Source organism: Nycticebus coucang, chromosome 17 (assembly GCF_027406575.1).
Source record: "Nycticebus coucang isolate mNycCou1 chromosome 17, mNycCou1.pri, whole genome shotgun sequence".
Taxonomy (NCBI): Eukaryota; Metazoa; Chordata; class Mammalia; order Primates; family Lorisidae; genus Nycticebus; species Nycticebus coucang.
Genome location: NC_069796.1, coordinates 20542690 through 20567096, shown reverse-complemented (window position 1 = coordinate 20567096; position 24407 = coordinate 20542690). Strand labels below are relative to the sequence as shown.

Below are 24407 nucleotides of genomic sequence, written 5' to 3'. Positions count from 1 at the left end.
TTGTTTATGGAAGTTGTTGAGTAACTCCCCTGAACTACTTTTGTGAAGTCTGTGTTCTTTGTTGTATATGGCCATGGAAGTCTGATTCATTTAGGTTAGTGGTGTGCTGATTAATTATTGGAGACAGGTTTCCTAAAGTGCTTGGAATCAATAGTTCTCTTTGCGGAGGGGCTCTGTGAGTTGGGGGTACACCTGAAGTTGATAACCTCTGTTAGACTTCACTTGTTACTTGTGCAGTGCCTCAAAGTCAGCCAGATGGGTTTAAGGCTTTCTGGGCTTTTTCCTGAGTACGCACGCAAAAGCATGTGCTAGATCTCTTTGATTCCAAGAAGCATGTCAGAACTTATCCAACTCCCCGTGAATATTAAATTCTCCAGGTTTCCTTTTAAGCTGTTTAAATAACATACTGTTCACCCCAACTCTTCTTCATTATATAAGGCAACCTTGATGATAACCAATTTCCTCTAACTGTATTTGAAAAGCAATCTCAGAACAAAGGTTTATCCCACAAGGCAAGCTCTGACTCAGATCACATACAGTCAGCTTTGCAGGTGGGGTCTTCCTGGTGAAACTCACACAGGTCAAATAGTAACAGTGTTCAGAAAATGTGTCTTTGGAGACACTCCAGGCCTGCCCTGAACTTCCTCTACGGGGGGCCAGGCTGCTGGTTTGCACTGTGCCTGCGGCTATTGGTTTCTAAGGCTACCAAGAACCCCCTAAGTAGGAGACAGGAAAAGGGCAAGTTACCATCTCACAGTGACCACTGTTTTTGTCAAGGTTCAGATTCAGGATTTGGGCATTTTTCTTGAATAAATACAAGTCTTTGGTTAATTCCAGAGTACTGAAAATGTTGATTCTGATTCTGGATAGTTTTTTTTTATTGTTTTTATGGAGAAGAATTTTTATGCGTCTGAACTCCATCATTTTAGCTATTATTACCCTAAGTAACTCCTAAACATAGTTTTGAAACTATATGACCTTTGGCTAAAGAAAAAAAAAAAAAAAAAAACTCTAAGGGAATACAGAACTTTGGCTGCTAGACTTTTATTTTACAGAGGCATCATTTAGCAATTCTGAAATGAACTTCTGTGTATTCTAGGGTTAGGCAAATATGTAAATATATTGTGGATAATGGGAACCAGTCTTCTCATTATTAAATAATTGACTTATATTACAAGGGCATAGGAGGCCCCCACTGGCCAAATTAAGCACAATTTAAGCATCAAAATAAATAATGAAGGACTTCTATTTCTGACCACTAAGAAATACTTGGGACTGGATTTGGCCTTCCACATTAAACAACTAGAAAACTGGACAAAACATACAGAACAACGGCTTTCTGACAATGGGGATAGATGGGATAGTAATACCTGAAGGACCTTTCAGTGGGTGCTGTTACAGCTCCCTGCCTTAAGGGCTTCCAAACTATAATGCAGGGGGAAGAAATCTCAAAAGAGATCAGTGGCCTTGCTCAATTGAAGAAACAGACAGGAGTTCAGAGTTTAGGCAGGCTTTTGTTATTAGAACCTTGAGGCAAAATATGTTAGGAGAAATGCAGAGAAAGAGAGAAAGTGCACTGGAGATCAGCAGAAAGGTCCCCTCAAGTCTTTGGTAGAAGACTGATCTGTGTAATTAATGTGTATGAACAATCTATTGAGGCCAGGGAAAAAACACTGGGAAAGAGTAACCTTACATAAGCCCTAGACACAGTCAGTGTTCTTACCACCCACCACAGAAAGACTTCCTAATAGACACAGCATTGGGTGGCATTCTTAGAATAGTAATGCCTAGGTAGATGAGCCCAATGAGCCTTAGAAAAGGGTTTTTCGATTTCAGCACTGTTAACCTTTTGGGCTAGAACAGTTTTTTTTTTTTGTGTGTACCATAGAAAATTGAGCGGCACCCCCGGATTATATCTGCTAGAATATATCTGCCTCCCAACCCTTGCAACAACTCAAAATATCTCCAGATGTTGCCAAATGCTCACTAGGGCATTTGAGAGCCACTGAGGGGTGGATACCCTATAGGTCTGGGGCCACATGTGGTCTTCTGAGTCCTGGAGTGCAGTCTTTTGACTGGATCCAAACTTTATGTAAATTGTTTTAATAAATACATTTGTTCTATGAGGTCCAGATTTGGTTTAGGGGCTGCACATGGGGATCCCGAAGGCCACAAGTTCCCCACCCTTTCCAGTAGCGGTCGGAAGTCTTGGGCATAGTTGGCCATCTGAAGGACAAGTACTCCCAACCTCACAGTTAGGTAAATGCTCAGTACCAGAGACATTTTTCTTTAACTTTTTTTCATTGGTCTGAAAATACATCAAAATAAAAATTTAAAAGAAAAAAAGCACAGAAATAAATTTTGCATTTTAACATAGCCAAAATCATTTTCTTTCTGCATAATCTCTCAAATTCCATTGCTCTAGTCATCTAAATTCTTAAGTTTTTTAAATAGAAATGACTCTTGAGAGCTTGTGAGTTCAGGCTAACCAGATGGCCTTCCCTGCCATTAACAGCACTAATGTGCAGGAAACATGACATTTAGTTAGTATTACTTAAACAGGAATGTTTAATTTCTCCCAGAGTAGCAAAAGTGAAACATTTGAGATTTTTAAAATCCTGTTTTCCTTTTAAATAATAGTACTGTTATGTATAAAGTAATCCCTTCAATGAGTCATTGTATAACCTCTCTGCTTGGCCTTCAGCAGAAATGCTCTTTCTTACCTCCTTCAGAATTTCTTCTCCAAAGAAATTTTTTACGAGTACATGGTCAAATAACTAAATACACTGTTCTTTATTCAGCAGAAATATTTATATACGGTGATATAAAACTGATTTTTGATTGTGCTGCTACAATTACACAACTTGCCTAAATAACTGAAATACACTTAAGAAATCCAGGGGTCCTTAAACTTTTTAAACAAGGGGCCAGTTCACTGTCCCTCAGACCGCTGGAGGGCCGGACTATAGTTTAAACACACTGCCACACGTGGCCTGCGGGCCGTAGTTTTGAGGACCCCTCTCGGAAAACTATTTTAGAACAGTCAAGAAGTACATGAGCACAAGGTATTGAAACTTCCATATAATTATCTATAACTTTTTTCTTTTGAGACAAAGTCTTATTCTCTTGCCCAGGCTAGAATGCCATAGTGTGAATCTTGCTCACAGCAAACTTAAACTGCTAGGTTTAAGTGATCCTCCCGCCTCAGCCTCCTGAGTAGCTGGAAATACAGGCGCTTAACACAATGCCTGGCTAATTTTTCTATTTTTTCTTTTTTTAGTAAAGACTGGGTCTTGGTGTTGCTTAGCCTGAGCTTAAGCCATCCTCCCATCTTGGCCTCCCAGAGTGCTAGGATTACAGGTGTGAGCTATCACCTTCGACCATTAACACATATATCATAACTTTTAACAAAAGTGATCTATTTTAAATAGTTAACAATTTCCTCATATTTGCCCATTATTTTAAATATATGTTGACATTTATTTTAAGGGCAAAGAACACAGCCAAACCAGTAAAATACACTTCATGACAAACTTAAATGAGAAAATCTGAAGTCCTTATAATCTCTGACTTCTTTTATTGAGGAAATGGTCAGAGGGATATTATTAAAAATCTATTTAAGTACGTATATGATTTGTGAAAGGCCTATGTACACGTAACTTGAATTTACATAGGAAAAGAAAAAAAATTCTATAACCCCTTTAAAGAAATGTATTCAAATGCAAATTAAATAGGCTCATTAAAAAAAAAAAGGAAAGTAAGTTTTAGTTGAAGAATTTCACAAAAACAGACACTAATCAATCTTCAAATGTGATTTTTTTCCCCTGAAACACGGCAATTTTAGATTGCTGCTCTTTTCGCCTTCTGCTCGCTTCCCAAGAAGGATGAAGAGGCTGTTGCAATTGCTGTTTTGTATTTTTAAGTCCTCTTTGTGAATTTTTATTAAGCTGATTCTTGACCTGGGTTTCATTTTGTGGAAAATCTGGAAAAAGAGAGCAGAAATAATAACAACTAAGTATATATCTAAAGAGCGCGTGGGAGGACAAGAAAAACAGATTTTATTTTCGAATCAATGTTAAACAAAGAAATTTTGTTTGTTTAAATGGACTATCTCAGAATTTAAAATTCCAGGGGAAGAAAGTTTGAAGCTGAAAATTTATACATGAGTAGACAACTTTGGGATACATACTTTCTAACCCTTGTAAACAGATGTTTATTGAGTGGCTCCTAATATGCTGTGCTGTCTTATTTACAATAACATAAAGAATGCGATCACAGTTCAGCTGACATCGAAGGCCCCAAAGGGAGGTATATTTTCAAAAGAATATTTTGACCCTATAAAATCTGTGTATGGAGCAGGTGTAGTCAGAAAATTGACATCTTAGGTAAAATACTGGGTCTGACAATGCTGATGGTTATTTATTTATGTTTAAAGGTCTATTAATTGATTCCACTTCTTTTTGTTACTGACTTAAAAGTTAGTTTACAAGGCAATTTACTAAGTCTACTCAAAAAAATAATACAAAAATTTTTTTTTTTTTTTTTTTAGTTTTAATGTTATCCTTCAAATTTAAAGTTGGAGACTTATTTTCTAGTCTTGTATCTTTTACTAAAGGCACTTTCCATAATTTAGAACAAAATTCTACTCTCTGGGAAGACACCCTAGTATGAAAAGACCTGAATCAATGTATATTTTGGATGCTTATAGAGTTTAGTTGATAGAATCAGAATAAAAAAGGGAGGCAAAAAATGTAATGTAGATTAATAATCCATCCTCAGGATATGTAATTTCTCCATTTCAAGTTAGAGATCACTGTCAAAAGCTTTATAAAGAACTCTAAAAAGAAAATGTCATAATGTATTATAACTAAGTGCACACTTTGGGATAACATTTCTAAAGCAGAAATCTAAACAGAATCAAAGCGCCTTATCCCTTGTATAAGTCACATGTACTCTAGAGATCTGTTATAATATTCAAAGAGTGACTCTAATGATAAAAAGTTTAAATGAAACTGTTTTCATGAAAACTGAGATTTAAAGAAGGTGGTTATTTTTTATGTTATATAAAGTTGTAAATAAACCGATAAATATTTTAAATATACACGGTAAGAAAAAGAAACCCCTCTTACTGGATCTTGTCACTGGGAAATATGAGAGTGCCTCACAGTAGTTACAGTTACCCTGTGCTTGTGCATATATGTAAATGAGACCTACTGCCATGGTTTTGCCAAACCCATCTTCTTTTCCTTATGGTCATACAACCAGAATATCATTTCCATTCCCACTTCAGTTAAGTGAGGCCCTATAACTAACTAGGTTATGGCCAAGGAAATGTAAAAGCTTGGGCCATAAACACCTCAATTCACTCTTCCACTATTCCTCTCTCTATCCCCAGTCAATGAAGAACATTTCTAAGATCTAGAGGGAAGAGGCACAAGATGGAATGAGGCTCCCAGAAGCACAGAGACTGATAGATGAGAAGTAAATTACTGAGGTTTGTAGTTATTTGTGACAGCAGGTAGTCCACTCTGAGTAACAGCGAAATCAGTACCCTGAAGTAGGGGACAGCCATTATAATAACATCATGGATAATGGCTTCGTTGGTGGCAGGTGATGAGGTAATGGATACCTGAGACGGGGAGGTGAGCTACCTGTGTGCTAAACAAATAGGTAAAACTGTAGCCAGTGAAGAGGACATATGCCTACAAAATTTGCAGTACCAAGTGGTTGGAAAAAATAGAAAGATTAGTCTATTGTTGGCTATCCTTGACAAAGTTGTAGAAAAAAAGAGAACTGAGAGAACTCAAAGAGAGTTCAGATACATGTATTTGGGAACTTAAAGTTTAGAAAAGTGTATGACCCCCAAACAGTAAGGTATAAGACTAAGATTTTTTTTTTTGACAAGGTCTTGCCCAGGCTCGAGTGCAGTGGTGTGATCAAAAGCTCCCTGTAATCTCTAATTTCTGGGCTAAAGTGATCCTCCCACCTCAGCCTACTGAGTAGCGAGGCCTCCAAGTGCATGCCATCACACTTGGTTAAATTTTTAAATTTTTTGTGAAGGCAGGATTGTGCTATATTGCCCAGGTGGGTCTCAAATTGCCTTCCAGGCAATTGATTAGAGATTCAGTCCTAGAACACAGATAAGAGTTAAGGTACAACTTTCCCATCCAAACTTAGTTAAGTCTCAATGCATCAGACACAGAAGGGGAGCAGGGATGAGAAAAACAAAAGACAACACAAAAAATAAACAAGACAAATTTGAAAAACAGCTCTAGACAAAGAATATTTAAAGCACTTCCTAGCTCATGATGCACTTATGGAAATAAGGAGATCAGAAATCCACCAAGGTTTCGAGGTAGTGCATAGTGGAAGAAATCATAAGCCTGGGCTGGCAAAAAAGCTGCGACTATTAGACTTCAAACAATCTTCAGGATCTTATCTTTGTACCAGCAATTTGGGGCAAACTTCAAGCAGACATTTCAGGTGGCCATGGAACAAAGACCCTCCCAGGCCAGGGACCATCTTTTTAGTACCAAAGTCTCCAAGCTTTGAGGAGTCACATCCATGAGATCTGCGGAAAGTCCTGCATCAGCACCCAGTGATCCTGGATGTTGAGCTGGATGCAGTGACTGGATGTGACTGTAGTTTGGCTTCCTTGTCTATGTGTAAGAGGAAATGTGAAATTGGCTTTGGTGATAGAAAGGATGGTCAGTGGCAGAAAAAAAATTGTGTTCAAAAAATTTCACACCCTTTTCTCCTAGATAGCCACACTTGTCTGTGGCTAGATAAGGTTATGTGACTAAATTCTGGTCAATTAAACGTGAGCAGGACTGCTTTCTGGCACTTTCAGGCCTGGTTCATGAAAACCTCCTAGAAAATCTCCAGGTACTCCCGTAACTTCTATTGGCAAATGGAGAATAATTGGGACAGAGCTTCTCTCCAGATTCACAGTGGACTGTGAGATGAATGGAAAATAAGTTTTTATTATGTTAAGCCAGTAAAAGTCTGGGATTGTATAAGAAGTCAGCCTACCCAAATGTATTAAACTCTGACATGTTATGAATTAATCTGGAAATACTTCTGATTATTCCTTGAACTTGAAAAGTAAAATACTTTTTACTGAATGCTTAATGGTATTGAGTGATTAAGATATGATTCATAATAATTTAGTTAAAATATATTGAAAAGTTAAGTAGATACAATTTTTTCTGAAAAATTTTATTTATATCTTTCCCACTGGCAGGACTCAAGGGGAAAAAAAAAAACAGTGAGAGTAAAAAATTACGCTGCTAATTATAAGATGCTCTATAACTACTTAAGTGGAACTATATTCAGGCTATTAAGCAACTATAAGTTTTCATCCTTCCACTTTGGCAAAACACAGGTCAATTATATATGAAGGTCAGGCAGCCATCAATACATACCCAGGGTTTTGCTTTTTGGAGCCTGTTCTCTGTAATCTCTAAAAGAAGAAAAACACCATTATGATAAATAACTATTCTCATCTTAAGAAAACATAATAAAACTGATAAAAACAAAACTCAAAGGATTGCTATACTCCCTCATTCCACGAGCAATTAATAAAATAATTAAGGAACCCTAGGTTTTAGATACATCAGGGGTTAGACTCTAGTATTTCTGTGGACACATGAAGTACTTTTCCCCTTACCACCCTTATCGAGATTTCTATTCATAACTGAAAAATAGCCTGTCTTGGTTACTTTCTTTTTACTCTTGGGGATTATCTAGATAAATAATATTAAAGTCTTCTTCCAGGGAAAGAGTCCATATAACAAAAATTATTATCTTTTATGGGAAGGAGGAGGGATAGTGGTGTGTTATTTTCAGACAAAAATAAAAATATAGCCTTTTGAGGCAGGCTACACTGAAGCCTGTATACAATTATTCCTGTATAAGGAACAATTTAATTATTTTCAAGGCTCCAAAAATGTTTTATGTCTTTTCGACAACTTTTTGGGAAAATTTCTACATCCCATTTTTCTATTTCATTAAAGAATATCCCTGACTTATACATACATAAAAACCCAGTTTACTGAAGAAAACAGCTATTATTGAAGAAATTAGCTAACAATGATCTTCACTCTAAAATGTAAAGATACCTTCTATCAGATTAGAATTACAAATGAAATTAAACTTCTTGATTTACAATTTATAATCTATAATCTATAATGCATTATCAGACAGCAGTGGTGGAACGTGGTGCCTAACAGCAGGGATGAAGACAGCAACACCACCAAGTAGAAAGCAGTTTGGACAAACCGAGTGTTAGGGCAAGTAGCCTTATGTACTGAAATGGGACTAGAGAGAAAAATGATTTGATGTTTACAACAATGGCCTTGAATCATTAAAAAAAAAACAACACAAGATTCTTTTCAGAGTTTTGCTTAAAAAAATGTGTGAAACATTTTCAAAAGTTTCCATCAAAAACTAGAAGTTTCTAAATTTTGATAACGGAAACAATAAAACAAAAATTAGGCCTATCATTTGGCTGTGACATGTTTTCTGGTGAAGCTAAATGAATGTGGCACTGCCATATGCGTTATTATCTATTAGCCCTTCATAGAGGTGGAGGGGCCAAGTGTAAAAACTAGGATCAGAGATGGAGACAGCTCTTCTCTTACTGAAAGCAAATGTAGATTTTTCATTATCTATTTAAAAAAGAACTATTAATTATTTCAGAATAGAAAAATATCCTTACCTTCTAGAGCCTTTAGATCCAGATAAAGAGTAGAAAAACACTGATTCTAACCTCCTGGGTTCTGTACTTGGCTTGTTTTTGTCATTTCTTATGTCCCAATGAGTTTCACTGGTGCCTTCTTTGGGTAACCCTTTTTGGAGGGATTTTTGTTCCTTATCTGAAGAATGATGACTACTTTCCTTCTTTCGTGTTCGTCTGACTTTCCCAATGAAGAAGTCGTCGCCACTGTCACTATCCTCAGACATGGAGGACTGCCTATAGAACCTCTCTTCTGTGCTGTCATCAAAATACTCCTTCTCTTCTTCATGAAACTCTTCGTCACTGCTACCACCAAGTGAGCTATCGGATCCTTTTTTTCCTTTGGTTTGACTTTGTGTTTTCATCTTTGGGGAAGCAGGTATCTTCTGGGGTTCAGGGGGAATTACAGAATCCTTTCCTGAAGGCTTTGATGGAGAATTTGGAATGCCTACTGCTTTGCGTCCATGTTCCATCTTGGCCATTTTTGTCTTTGAGTTATTTATTGGTTTCTTTGCCGGAATTTTGGCTTCATTCACATTTTGCACATTAATAATACTAATATCTTCATGTTGTAACTTACTCGCATTATCATTTGAACACAAAGTGTCCTTAGAACGATTTTCTTCTGAAGCATTCTTCGGTGAATCCAATTCAGTAACATTTTGTCTTGCATCTTTAAAGGCTTGGACAGCAGCTAAAAGGAAGTGTGTGATTTGTTTTAGCATCAAAACATAAACTGCCACTGTTTCAGTATAGTACATTTAAGATTATTTGGAAACATTTAACAGGGCAATTGGAATTCATACTAAATATGAACAATATATTTGAAATCACAATGAAATCTTGACTTCTTAAAACTAAACTTGTAAGACATGCTTAGATGTATCCATTATAAATGAAAATGATCCTTTCTTCATGTCTTAGAGTTATGAACAACAGTAAAAATTCACTGAATACAAATAAATAAAACAACTTAATTTCTATAATTATGTATTGAATACTATAAATTATGCTTCTAGACATAAAAATACATATCATCTAATCTTTGACAAAAACATTTCAATCTATAAATATGTTGTAACGTATATATATAGAAATTAAAATTATTTAGCTTAATGGCAAAACCAAAAGTATTATGAGCTACAGCAATATTTAGAAAACCAATAGTATTCAGCTTTATAATGTATATATTATATATAAAATGTTTATATATTAATGTACTAGAATTTAAGAAAAAATATATTTAATTTTTCTTCATATATATGCAATGAAATTTATATTTATAACAGACCCCAAAGAACTATAAAAATCTTGAAAATAAATGAATAGCCATTATCCAAAATCATATACACAAATGCACTAAGTATATGGCTTAAAAGTCATTTAATTTATACCTTTTAGCACTTCTATTTTTTTCTTCAGAAGCGGGTGTACTGCTAGTCTGGCAATTGCTCGCTCAGTTGCAGTAGAATCTGGCTGCAAATGGAAAGAAAATGTATGGGAATAAAATAAAAATAGCTTGGAACTAGTGGAAGTGAATAAAATAAAATCTATCCAAATTCTTTAAAATTAAAGTTAGGGGACAGAATCTGTTAATATTCTCATTATATAAGTTAACAGTATAAGCCATGCTAAAGATAGAGATCATGTTGATAAAAAATATTATTACCTTTGGACAATTAAAATGATCTCGTAATCAATTAATAAATATTTGTAGTTAGTACATTTCCAGGACTAGGTATCATATATGATGTTAGAAAAAAAAGAAAAAAGTAACATAGCTACTGTGTTAGAAGCATTTCTGATTGGAAACTGCGTAAAGCAGGCTAATTACTTTAAATGCTGTATGTAGGTGGATAACTTGTGAATTTCTACTTCCAGCTCCAACTTGAACTATGGACCCATAGATCCAACGACCTACTCAACATCTATCTGACATATCAAAACAGAATTCTTTCTTGTCCTTTCAAAGCTGCTTCTCCTATAGTCTTTCCCATTTTACTGTATGTAATTTCTATTCTTTTGGGTTTTAGGCCTGAAACTCAAGGATTTTTTCCACTATATGTTATTTCTCTTTCCCTTATATCTCACAAGTCCTTCAGTAAATCCTGTGGTTCCACACCTGCAAAATAAACCAGTTCTCAGCATTTTATTCTTAATAGCTTTGCCCAAATTACCAGCACCCCTCCTCTGGACCAACCTAGTAAGCTCATCCCTGGTCACTCTCCTTTTCATTTTGCTATCTCATAGTCAATGTTCCATACAGCAGCCACAGCGATGCTTAAAGATAGCATCAGATCATACTGCTGTCATGCTGGCTCTTCTTTAAGCTTTGTTACCTCTGAAGTTCAGGTCATTTCAAGGCAATCACCTCTCTACCTGGAACACTCTACTCCTGAATACATACACGGACTGATCATCTCAGCTGACCCCTCCTGCAGGGTCATTCATCTCAGCTAGCACAACACTTCATCACTATTAACATCGCTTAATGCTGCAGCCCAGTGACGATGTTTGTATATCTGTGAGGCGGAGACTTTATCTCATTGCCGTAGATTCGGTGCCTAGAATAAGTACGCACTGACGGATGGCTAACAGAAGGCAGCCAACATACATTTAATAAAGCAAATAAATAAATTTCACTAGTGTTTAAAAGCAGAGCTACCAGCTTCAAATATCTTTATTCTAAATGTACCTTTCATTGTCAATAGTCCAATAAAAGACTTTTTCTTCCCCAGTAATATAAATATATGAACACCTAAATAAAAGCAAGATTATGGCAGTTTACAATCTATTCTGTTTGGAGAACCTATCTGTGTAAAATCACTTAAAGAAAAACTTCTTTAAATTACACCTTGTAATTCTTGTACCAGGACTACCTGCTGTTTAATTACCTTGAGTCCTATGTTGAATAATGTCCCTACAAAATTATGTACACTGGAAAACTCAGAATGTGAACTTATTTGGAAACAAAGTCTTTGCAGATGAAATTATGATGAAATCATTGTGGATTAGGGTAAACTCTAAATCCAATATGACCAGTACCCTTATAGGGGAAAGGATACTTCGATGTAAGGGGCACAGAGAGACACAGAGGTAAGAAGAACCTGTGCAGGCTAGTACAGATCCATTCACTGGAGAATACAATGGAAGGTTCCCTGAGGCGGAGAATCATGACATCACACTCAAATCTGCCATTTCAGCCTCACTCAGTTGGTATCACCAAGGTACCTACCTAAAGAACTACAGATAAAACTGAGCTCTCAGTAGATGACATTTAAAGTCACTGATGCTAATAAAATTCCAACTAAAATATGGACAAATGCAGACTACCCACACCTTTAGCAACATGCCAGGAAAATGCTTTCTAGCTTTTTAGCCTCTTATTGCTGCCAATCTTCATTCTCCTGCCTTACCCAATCAAAACACACTATGGTCACAAATTGTATAAAGATACCTTTGAATCTTTTTGAAAAGAAATGACATATATATATGAAAGAGGCTTGTGAACAAGTGGACTCAGACTGGTTCCTTTAGTAGTGCTTCCAAACACTACAATGAGATAATCTTATTACTGCACCAGGTTAAAAACTCAGAAGAATGGGCCAGGTGTGGTGGCTCACGCCTGTAGTCCCAGAGCTGTGGATGGCCTAGGCGGGTGGATTGCCTGAGCTCAGAGGTTCGAGACCAGTATGAGCAGGAGTGAGCCAGAGTGAAACCCCGTCTCTACTAACACCAAAAAACCCAGCCGTATGTTGTGGTGGGCGTCTGTAATCCCAGCTACTGGGCAGGCAAAGGGAAAGAGAATTGCCAAAGGAAGAACAGTAAATAAATAAATAAATAAACAAACAAAAAAACAACAAAAACTTCAAATGAAGAAGAATGAACAAGCAAGCTGAAATTAAATTAAAAAAAAAAAAACTCAGAAAAATGAGTAAGGCAAGCCTTGCCACAAGAGATTTTAAATTTCCTTTTCCCTGTTTCTCTTCTACCCACTTTCCCTCCTCACTTATTTCTTTCCCCTTTATATTTACTGAGCTCTTATTATGCAAAGGCATCATCTTACACAGGAAGACATAAGGATCACTTTTTGAGGCTCACAATGTTGCTCTAATTTAAAAGGCTAAGACAAAAGCGTGAATAACTAAGCCAAGACAGGATGCGATAAACTTCATAGGAGAGACAGAAAATGCTACAGAGTTCACAGAAGGAATATGAATATGGTGATATATCTTAAAAAATTTTTATTTTGAAGCTTGAAAGTCTACTAAGTAGTCTGAGCCAACAGTTTTCACACCTGCATGAAAAAGTCTTCACAATATTGGGAGGTATGAAGGAAAGTACTGCTTTCCTTATTTAAAGTTGACACAATGTTTGCCACGGAAAATTCTCAGGAAACTGTGGTTTTCACACACCTCCAGTTTCTTCCATTTCAAATAAATCAAATAAAAAGGGGGAAAATACCTCATCTTTTAATGGAAAAAATTTATTTTGGCATGTGAGTATTCTGAACACAAAAGCACTTGGTGTTCAAATCTGAAAAGAACTTTGAGCATATACCTCTGAATGCAAATAAAAATTTTAAAATATAAAGGATCTTTTATATGCGATGTTAATCCTTTGAAATGGTGCCTAAAACAAACTAACTCTGAACAAACTGGTAGAGAGAGAATGTTAGCAACAGTATTTTTATTATGAATTGTACTTAATTTCAATTTGAGGTTTTAGCCAATGACATAAATCCACACATTAATATCTGTATTATTAAAAACATTTAGTGAGATATTAGAAAAGTCCATTTGGCTGGATTATAAGAACTATGATAAATTAGGCATAGATATTTAAGAAGTAATAAAAAAACATTTTTAAGCCACAATTATGTAAACTCAACTAAGATTTTTCAATTAAATGCTGAAAATAGATAAATGAAATCTCTTCCGTAGGAGGGAGAAAGAACTATAATCTCTCACGTTCTGCTTACGGAAAGTTCCTATGTTAGAAGAAATTAAAAAAAAACAAACAAACTGGGTATGTAACGCGCACACATAAAATGTTATGTAAACATTACTGGGAGGTAAGAGGCAAGACAAATACAAGATAAAGCCAGTTATTTAAATGTTAATAGAAATAGAATCATTCAAGCTAACTATCTACTGGAGAAAGGATAAGTTATCATTCCTTTTTTGCATGAAAGGAGGCGGACACGTCAATGCCTGAGTTCCTCTAAGTTACTGGGACTGTTTTTAGGGGATGATGGTGTTTATCTTCAGTTAAAGCTTACATTACACCTAGTTACAGCCTTCCTCGGGTCATACTCCCCGGAGTTGATCAATGTTCACATTTGTTGTTCTCACAGTAGAGTATGTCTGTCCTATAGTCAACTAAGGACAACCACATAAAAATAAAATAGAACAAAAAATAAAAAGAAAAAAATGATGCTGAACTCTATGTACTTATAATGAATTCTGAGAAAGCAGAGGCCAAAATGAACTTCTCTCAATAGGAAAAGCAGTTAAAAAAATAATCTTTCCTTTTAATATTGCAAAAGTATAGGATTTGATAATATGACAAAATGAATGAAGAAATGAATGCTGGAGAACACCAAAAGGGTAGAAAATAACTTCAAAAAGTTTTTTTCAGTAGTGATACAATTTAATTAAAAAGCTTTTGTCTTCATCACTATTTTATGGGTTTTGGATATTATAATTTGGTGTTGGTGGTGGTATTAGTGGGAAAGCAGGGAGTAGAAGGAGAGGTTAAAGCTCGGGGCCAGGAAAGGACTGTAGACCTGCTGAGGAGGCCAGGACGGGGTATTCCACATCAGCCCTCACTTTCAGGAAGGAAATACAAAAGACTGAGGACAAATAGAACGCAACAGCTCCAAAGACAAACTTGGTCCAGTCTATGCTGTCTGGAGAGATTATGAGAATCCTCACTGCCATTACTGCAGATCATGGATTCCTTTCATCAGCTTGACTTACTTGAAAGAACAGTAAATGGACAAAGAGGCGCTAAGTAATCCTTTAGGACTGTCTTCATCGGCACTGTAACAAAGAAAAGTCCATACGCAGGCACAGTCATGCGAACCCTGAGTCACCGCCTACTCGGAATGCTTCCCAACAGCTATGGATGCATCGACTTATCAATCCATCTGAGCAGAGAACAGGATGCTTCTTGTGAGTCCGAAAGAACTCTTTCTTACAAATCGTTAAGCATACAAACCGACTGAAGATTTGGAAAAAGACTGGGCATGTCACAAAACAGTACACGAATTGCCAAACAAAATGATGATACGTCAATGAAGAAATGCAACTTAAAATCAGGGGTTACTACATATGCTCCAGAATATGTGGAAAATGAAAAAAAAAAAAAAACCCACCAAAATATAAATTGGTGTACCTACTCTTGAAAACTATTGTTTATCTCCTAGGTTGCACATATATGTGATACTATGATAAAATAAGACACAAGGGTGTCCATAAAGTTCATGTGCAATTTAAAGCAGATTGAACACAAACTTTATGACCACCCTGTACATACATACATATATATATATATATATATATATTTGGTCTTTGCCCTGGTTCCTCACCAGAGCGCCTAAATCTCAAGTAATTTCCTAAGTGGTAAAAGTGATAGTAGTGAAAGGGGAGCATGTATTGTTACAAAATTTGGTATTTGTCAAATACCAAAACATGCCATATTCTATAACTAAGCAACTCTACTTTTAGGTATATATTCAAGAGGATGTTATGCCCCAAAAGACATGTGTAGGAGTGTTTATAGGAATGGATGTCAGCAAGATGGCACGCCAATGTTCACCTCACTTTAGAAACATTAGTTTGAACCACCTACACACAAAAATATCTTTATAAGAGCTAACAATATCAGGTGAGAGTTGATAGCACCAAAATATAGTACAAAAAAGATGTGTTAAAGAGGGTAGAAAGATAATTTTATATTACCCATGTAGCCCCCCCCCCCCCAACCTTAGACAGCAGAGTATGGAGATACCTTTTGTGTAGGGAAAAAAGGGAATGAGCACCAGACTTTGCCTAGGAGGCCCAAACAGGGCCCATCCCAACAAAACCCAGCATCAGAAAGGCCCCATAGCTCCAACTCTAAACTGGTACCCAAGGACTGAGTCTCCAGATCTGCTTCAGCAACAAGCAGGATCCCACAGCACCACACTCTAAGCCAGACCCCATGGTCCCAGCCTGCAGGCTGGTATATTCAGACTGAGTTTCCATGCTCACTCTGGCAGTAGGCAGGATCCTGCAGCCCAAGCTCCAGGCCTAGCCTAGGGTATTTGATTTCTGGGCCTGCTGGTGCACCAGGGAGGCCACAGGAGCAATACTGCTCCCAGCACCAGGGTGGCTCCTCTGACCCCAGGGTAGCCCCAACATTAGGACAGCATTTATGGCCTCAGCCTCTAGGCCAATCCCTGGGGTCCAGCCTCCCTGCTAATACATCCAGACTGAGCCTCCAAGTCTATCCCAGTAGGCAGGATTCTTTAGCCCCCAGGGCAGCCCTTTAAGTCCTAGCATCTAGGCCAGCACAAGCAGACAGAGGCTTCAAATGGGTCTATGGTCCCAGGTCCTAGGCTAGCCCTAGTGGCTCCAGGTACCAACACAGTGGACCTAGGCTCTATGCTGGCCCCAGCACCTTAGCTAGCCTCTGTGGCCAGACTCCAGAGGACATGGTGTCCAGGCCTGCTCCAGCAGAACTGGGTCTAAACTCTCCCTAGGAGAGCCAAGATCCCAGGCCAAACCCTGTGGATCCAGGGCTCAGAGTTATCCCAGGGAACCAAGGTTCTAGCCCCATTCCTACAGATGCAATCCACAGGTCCAACCCAGTGAATCCAGGCTTCAGGAACAATCTGGAATAAGTACTTCGTCAAATATGTAGAAATCAATACAAGGAAACAAGAGACATAAAAAACCAGAGACATAAAAAACCATATTACAACCCAAAGAACATAATAATGTCCCAGAAGCTGATGCCAAAGAAATGACAATATAGAAATTATCTCATAAGGAATTAAAAATAATTGTTTTAAGAAAGCAAAATGAACTTCAAGAAAATTCAGAGAAACAGTTCAATAATATCAGAGAAAAAAGGCCCAAATGAGAAAATTAAGACCAGAGTTACACATTATAAAACCCAGAAACTCTAGAGGTAAAAAATACAATGAATAAAATGAAAATGAAGTAGAAAGCATCAACAGCAGAAGTGATCAAGCAGAAGAAAAAAATCTATAAACCTGAAGACAGGTTGTTTGATATTATAGTGTCAGAGGAGAAAAAAAAGAATGAAAGGAAAGAATAACACTTATAGGATTTATAAAACAGAATCAAAACAGCAAATGTTTGCATTATAGGAGTTTGTGAAGGAGAAGAGAAAAACAGAGGGGTAGAAAGCTTATTTAAAAAAATAGGAGCAAAAAGCCTCCCAAATTTGGAGAAGATATAAAAATGCAGGTATATAAGATCAAAGGTCTCCAATCAGGGCTGGATGTGATAGTTCAGGCCTGTAATCCTAGCACTCTGAGATGCGGAGCGGGTGGATTGCCTGAGCTCAGAAGTTCAAGACCAGCCTGAGCACCAGCCAGATCCCATCTCTGCTAAAAATAGGAAAAACTAGCCTGGCATTGTGGTGGGTGTCTATAATCCCAGCTGCTTGGGAGGCAGAGGCAGGAGGATGTGTCCGGGTGTAGGAGGTTGCTATGAGCTATGACACCAGGTACCAGGCATTCACCCCCAGGACAACTGAGTGAGACTCATTCTCAAAAATAAAGTCTGCCAATTATGTTTAATTCAAACAAGACTACAAGACATGTACTCAAACTGTCAAAAATAAAGGTCAAAAAGAAGATCCTAAAAGCAGCAAGAAAAAAAAAGGAAACTAACATGTAAGGGAGTTCCAATAAGAATAGCAGCAAATTTCTCAGCACAGACTTTACAGACCAAGAGAGAGTGAGATGATATATTCAAAGTGCTGACGAAGAAAAATCTGCCAAAGAAGAATACTGTACCTGCCAGGGTTCTCCTTCAGAAATTAAAGAGAAATAAAGACTTTACCAGACAAACAAAAGCTAAGGGAGCTCATCACTACTACAACTATCTTATAAGGAAAGAGAAACAGAGTTCTTCAAGCTGAAAGAAAAGGATACTAATTAGTAACACAAACATGCAAAGTATAAAACTCACTGGTAAAAGTAAGTGCACAGTTAAATTCAGAAAGTCAGACTCTCCTAATACTATCATGATGGTGTGCAAATCACTTTCATATAAGGATCAAAAGATAAAACTATTAAAAATATTAATAGTTGGGCGGCACCTGTGGCTCAGTGAGTAGGGCGCCGGCCCCATATGCCGAGGGTGGCGGGTTCAAACCCGGCCCCGGCTGAACTGCAATCAAAAAAATAGCTGGGCGTTGTGGCGGGCGCCTGTAGTCCCAGCTACTCGGGAGGCTGAGGCAAGAGAATCGCTTGAGCCCAGGAGCTGGAGGTTGCTGTGAGCTGTGTGAGGCCACGGCACTCTACTGAGGGCCATAAAGTGAGACTCTGTCTCTACAAAAAAAAAAAATATATATATATATATATATATATTAATAGTTATAATAATTTGTTAAGGGACATAATATAAATAGATGTGAGTTATAACATCAAAAATTTAACACGTGGAGGAAGAAGAAATAAAAGTGTGGAGTTTTTAAAGATCTGATTAAAATTAAATCATTGTCAGCTTTAACAGCTTGCTATTATGTTTTTGTAAACCTCCTGGCAACCACAAAATAAAAACCTAAAGCAGACACAAAAAAGATGAAAGGAATCAAAGCCTATCACCAGAGAAAAATCACTTGGTCACAAAGACAGCAAGAGAGGAAGAAAGTAACAAAGGATGTGATGAACAAGCCAGTAACAGTGAAGGAGAAGGCAGCAGGCCCCGGCCCAGTAGCGAGCACATCCACGGCAATCATTACCTGGAAGGTACACGGATTAAACTCTCCAATGGGTAAAGCAAGTCACAAATGACCATAAAATATTTTTTGGTGGCAATACTGGAACTCAGGGAGGAAAAGTCATTATATATTCATAGGAACTGGCTTTCTATTAACTATTCTCTTCAATAAAACATGCAAGGAGAAATTGTAAGCAATGTAAATAAGGAACCTTTCACAGAATAAACACATTCCATTGCACACATACCTTTTTGCAGATTTTTTCAAAGTTGATGTCTTCACCAAGAGCAGATTTAGTAACTAGATCAGGTTTTAATTCCTGTAAAAGAATAAAACAAATTAAATGAGTTCAATTTTAAATTGTCATCATTGAGTTACATTCCTTCACAAGTCTTAAAGAAACTTGATGTTAAATAAAATCTTAATTTTTAGTAAAGAATAAGTCCCTTAAGAGTAAGAAATTACCATGCTACTAAAAAAAGCCATAGCAAAATGACTTTAAGAGCTAATCTTCCTAAGAACAACATACAAAATCAAGTCAATATTTTAAAGAAATTCAATGAAAGCCACTGTAACAAGGATTTTACGCCCAGTCACGCAGCTCTTCAAATATGGAATCCATAGAAAAACAGTAGTGCAGTGCAAGAATTCAGGGAGTATTGCATAAATGTGCCTCTCAGAAGACTCTTCCAGAAAAGAAGCTTTAGCCAACAAGAGATGTTTGATCAAAGGACTGACACTGAATACTATATATGTTTGTACAGCTCAGACCAAAGTAAGTATGCAGGTATAGGAGAAAGGACAGTTGGTAAACTAAATATATATTCTGACTCAGCAGAAAAAACTGTAACTTAAAAAAAAAAGGTGGAATCTATACACTTGGGAGGCAGAGGTGAGATCACTTGAGGCCAGCAGTTTGAGACTAGTCTGGGCAACAAGTGAGAACTCCCCCTCTCTAAAACCAATTTCAGTAAAAATAGTTGAGTGTGATGGTGTGCTCAGGAGGCTAAGAGGGGAGAAATGCCTGAGCTGGAGACTGCAGTAAACTCTGCCACAGTACTCCAGCCTGGGCAACAGAGACTTGTCCGGGGGGAGGAGGTTGTAGAAGAGACAGGAAAGAGTAAGATCACTATTTATCTGGATAAACAGGCAGAAGTTAAATGATACCATTTAAAATAGATGACTAGAAAATAAAAGATTATATACAAATGGCAAAATAAAAGCACAATGGTAACCACAGAAAGAAAATATAGGCCTTCCTAAATATAAAAAAAAGGGGGAGGTGTTACATTGTAAAAAAGATACATTAAGTAGAAAAAACAGTAAATACAACATAAAACACTCAGTAATTAGAAAAAAAAACAAACATAGGTATATAATTGATGATAGATGAGTTTAATGCTTATTAAAAGAAAAAGACTTTCAAACTGACGAATCACAAAGCAAAACCTAACTCTGTGCTATATATATTTGAGAAAAAGAACATAGTTATTTAAAAAGGCTGAAAATAAAGAAATGGAAGACGATATACCAGGCCAAGAGTTAACAATTAAAAAAGTGTTGAGATTGTGTATCAGACAAAGAATTCAGGCAAAGAAAAAAAAAGTTAAATAAGACAGAGAATATCTGACTGCAAATAAAAGACAGCGACTATTATAAAAAAGACAGTAAAGGAAATTAAGAAGTATAGACACCAGATAATTAGTTAATGCAGTGTCCGCACAACTTGTTAAAGTTTCAGGAAATGTGACACAAATCATAGGCTTTACTCTTTGCTTTTATAATTACAACCTCCTACACATTAAAAGTCATCAACACATTGCTGGTTTTACTTAAATAAACTCGTTGATATTTAATTCAAATTCTTTAACATTGAATGCACTAATAGCAAAGTCTTAAGCATTATTATTAGATGGAGGACAAGAAAAACAAGGAAAATTCTCAAACAACTTTGGTAGAGCTTTATCTCTGTTCTCATTTTGATTAGAACAATTTAATGTCATTTTGCTATAACCTCTTTAAAAATCTACTTATCTATGTGCATGTTAATATTCGAAACATGTTACCGACAGCCTGTACCAGGCTTTATGTAAAGGGGCAATCAAAACATAGACTTTAATGTTGGAAATAATATGCAAATTACCTGACACAGTAACACAAAGGAAGGTGTATTAATAACAGACTGTTAAAAACTGATTAAGTACTGTATCGACATGAAGTAAGCAGAATAATTTCTGTTCAGGCAGTAGTCTTCATGGTGTGAACAATAAAAAGATGCGAATTACTGGGGAGCTTTCTCTAGTTGCACAAAACTCCTGCCCATCATGACAAAGGCCCCTGGGCATGTATCCTCATGCATGTGTTCCCATCTTCCCCAACGAAACCACTGTTAGTCAAGGGTGTGGCTGTGACAATCATTCACCCTGGTTTTGTAAGAGTATGGGTAAGGCGGTGGAAATGCCAACCTGATAATCAGATGAAACTACAAAAATTTAAAAAACAACCATAGTCTGTGGACAGAAATAAGAATGAGAGATACAGATGCTCAGGAAAATGGGGTCAACTGATGAAAAAAGCTCTGAATATTCACAAGGAATTAGACCTCATCTGGCAAACAGCAGGAAGGTAATTTAGGTTCTTGAACAGGAGATTGATATGATGAAGTAAGTTTACTACTAAGAAATTTTACTAGTGTCAGGTTTTTGCTGGCAGCCAGTTAAACAATTACTAAATGTCTACAAATAGCCCTGTCTCACTTTAGTTCCAAGTTGAATTTCATGTCAAAAGTTGAATTTTCATACTCTAAAATCTAAGCTGAATGCATTTTTAAACTATAAATTATCTTCATTGATAAGTGAAAATAATTATTTCAGTGAGTAAACGCTAAAAAAAGTTGTGTTAATTCTATGGTCAAACATTTGCATTTCATTTTAAAATGGATATTAAGCATAAAATATAGCAAAAGATTTAGTCAAATGAAGTTCCAAACCCTCTTTATAACAGTATTATAATAGTATAATAGTATAGTATAGTCCTATCTCTCACAGTAGAAGTATCTTTTAGAAAACAAACAAAATAGGGTGCACCTGTGACTCAAAGGAGTAGGGTGCTGGCCCCATATACTAGAGGTGGTGGGTTCAAACCTGGTCTCCAGCCAAAAAACTACAAAGAAACAACAATAACAACAAAAGACAAGCAAAATAGCTTATTTAACTCAAGTGATTAAACATGATAACCTTTTTTTTTTAATGTCAAGTAAAAACATCTAAAGTGTACTCAGCACATAAAATTATTTGCTTCTGTCATGTTCAAAGAGGTAGGCAGAGAAAATGAGAGCCAGAAATTACATCAGTTTGAAGATTCTATGCAGAACACTTCTGCATTCTAAGGAATGAGTCAGAATAGACAGATTATTATTATTTTTTTAATTTTGGAGATTCCCTTCTTATAAAATGACTAGCCTGGGGGAGAAAAGTTAAATGTTTTGAAGTAGAATCCAAACATAAGGTTTAAAAAGGCTTAATCGTGCAGAAAACTTAAAAGGAGTAAATAAAATATTTAAAACTATTTTTGTATGTCTTTTCAGGATAGCAAGTTAAAATTAAGTAGTGGGGGTGAAAAGTGAGAGGTATGTGTTATTTGTTATTAAGGTGCATATCAAATAAAATGTGCAAAATCACAGCTTGATATTAACATTTTTGCTCCTGAAAGTTTTTTTTTAATTTGGCCAGGGCTGGGTTTGAACCCGCCACCTCCGGCATATGGGACCGGCGCCCTACCCGCTGAGCCACAGGCGCCGCCCATTGCTCCTGAAAGTTTTTAGCTACATCCGTTTTCAAGTTTAATTTTCTTTGCCTAATTGCAAAGAGTTAAAGAAAAAGATAAATAAGCAAACAAACCTTAAATTTAATAAGATCATCTCCCATTTTTCCCTCCACAGTGAATTACCTAGGAAATTCATCAAAAGGCTTTAGGGAAATTATATTAGGTGACTGAGGAAATCTTTGGAATCATAGCTAAGATATAGGGATATATCAAAAGAGGTATAGGGATGTACTAAAAAGGATACCGGAATTTGTTAAAAGACAATGCTCTTCAAGTAAAATAATAAGACATAGTCTTTCAAAATCTGTAGGAACTCAATCCATTTGTTATTGCAAGTTCTAATTCTTTTCAAGTTATTTTCTTTCTTTCTTTTTTGTTTTTGAGACAAAGTCTTACTCTGTTACTTAGCCTGCAGCAACCTCAAAGTCCTGGAAGCAAGAGATCCTCGCCTTAGTAGCCCTAGTAGCGTGGACTACAAGCATGCACCACATGTCTGGCTAATTTTTCCTATTTTTTAGTAGAGATATGGTCTCACTCTTCTCAGGCTGTTCTCAAACTCCTGAGCTCAAAAGATCCTACCACTTCCACCTCTGGAAGTACCAGGATTACAGGGCATATTTTCTTTAGAACCTTTAAGTTTCCAGAAATCTCTTCCAAGGGCACATATGATTAATAAAATCCATACTTCACTCTTTCTTAAATTTTTTTCATACTTCCTTCTTAATCATATTCCCATGTGTTAACAATCTAACGTGTCTCTGTCAATTAATCTAGCACCACATTATATTCAAATTCATTTAAAATACAGTGTCGAATTTGGCAAGGAATAACGTTATTCGAAACCTAATCACTGCTACTAATTCTCGGTCCCAAGACAAATTGATTATTTTGATATTTAGCTTCCAGATATTATTTCTAATTGTTAAACGCACACACAAAATCCTTTATGTATAACCAGGTACCCTCTATTTTTAGAAAGACCCAACCATTCCAATTATACCAAATTATAAACAATTCTTATTTTTTAAGAGGCAATGATGATACATCTCATTATTTTCACTTTCGAATTAAAGTGATCATTAAAAGTACAATGCAAAAGCACATCAATATTTTATAATACCTCACCATTCCCGATAACATGGTGTATTTAATGCTTAATGTAAGAAAGGTTAGAAATACAGGCTATGGAATTAGATAAAACTGGACTGAATTCTGGCTTTGCCAATGCTCTAACAGTATGACTTTGGGCAAGCCTTTAAATCCTCAGTTCCCACATCAATAAAAAGGGGATTAGAGATAATGTATGTAGGCCCTAGCAAAGAGCCTAGAACAATGATTAATACCTAAGATTATTACTCGGTTTATGAGCCATGCTCTTACTTTCAAAGTTGAGCTTCCCAGTGCTGTAAATAACAAAGAACTCTAAGATGTAAAGTCTGTTGCATGAAAAAGTATCCTTGCTTTTTCACTGGAATTCAATCAAAGAATATCAAGGGAATCATAATCAGTAACATTAATATTTCTGATTAAACTGTCACATTTTTGTGAAGCCATCACGGAGTACTAGGTAGAAGTAATTTCTTGTTCTTTTAACATTTTCAAAGCATCTGTTATAACTTATCTTGTTTTAAAAACTGTGCATACCAGCTCTCCTATGTGATTTTGCTCAAAAATCCAAAACTTTTTGAGCGCCAACATGACAGTTACAGAAAATGCTCACTCAAGCATTTTGAATTTCAGATTTTTGAATTTGGGACATTCAGTTGGTAAGTATAATGCACATATGACAACATCTAAAAAAATCTGAAATCCAAAATACTTCTGGTACCAAGTAGTTTGAATAAGGGATACTCAGCCTGTCCTGTGTGATTCTGCAGAACAA

General features: G+C 36.4%; 1 protein-coding gene across 2 annotated transcripts in view; it reads right to left on the bottom strand.

The window, feature by feature from the left end:
• Positions 1-1277: 1277 nt before the first annotated feature.
• The window catches only part of SRFBP1 (serum response factor binding protein 1), a 43433-nt gene continuing 20303 nt past the window's right edge, over positions 1278-24407 (bottom strand). Inside the window, exons 4-8 of one of the 2 annotated variants that reach the window (XM_053567116.1) lie at positions 18948-19019; positions 10132-10213; positions 8720-9431; positions 7425-7462; positions 1278-3982 (exon numbers count right to left, since the gene is read on the bottom strand). In XM_053567116.1, the coding sequence (XP_053423091.1) occupies positions 3798-3982; positions 7425-7462; positions 8720-9431; positions 10132-10213; positions 18948-19019 (1089 nt within the window). In that variant the 3' untranslated portion in view covers positions 1278-3797. The remainder of the gene's footprint in view (positions 3983-7424; positions 7463-8719; positions 9432-10131; positions 10214-18947; positions 19020-24407) is intronic. The other variant, XM_053567115.1, reaches the window with a different exon arrangement.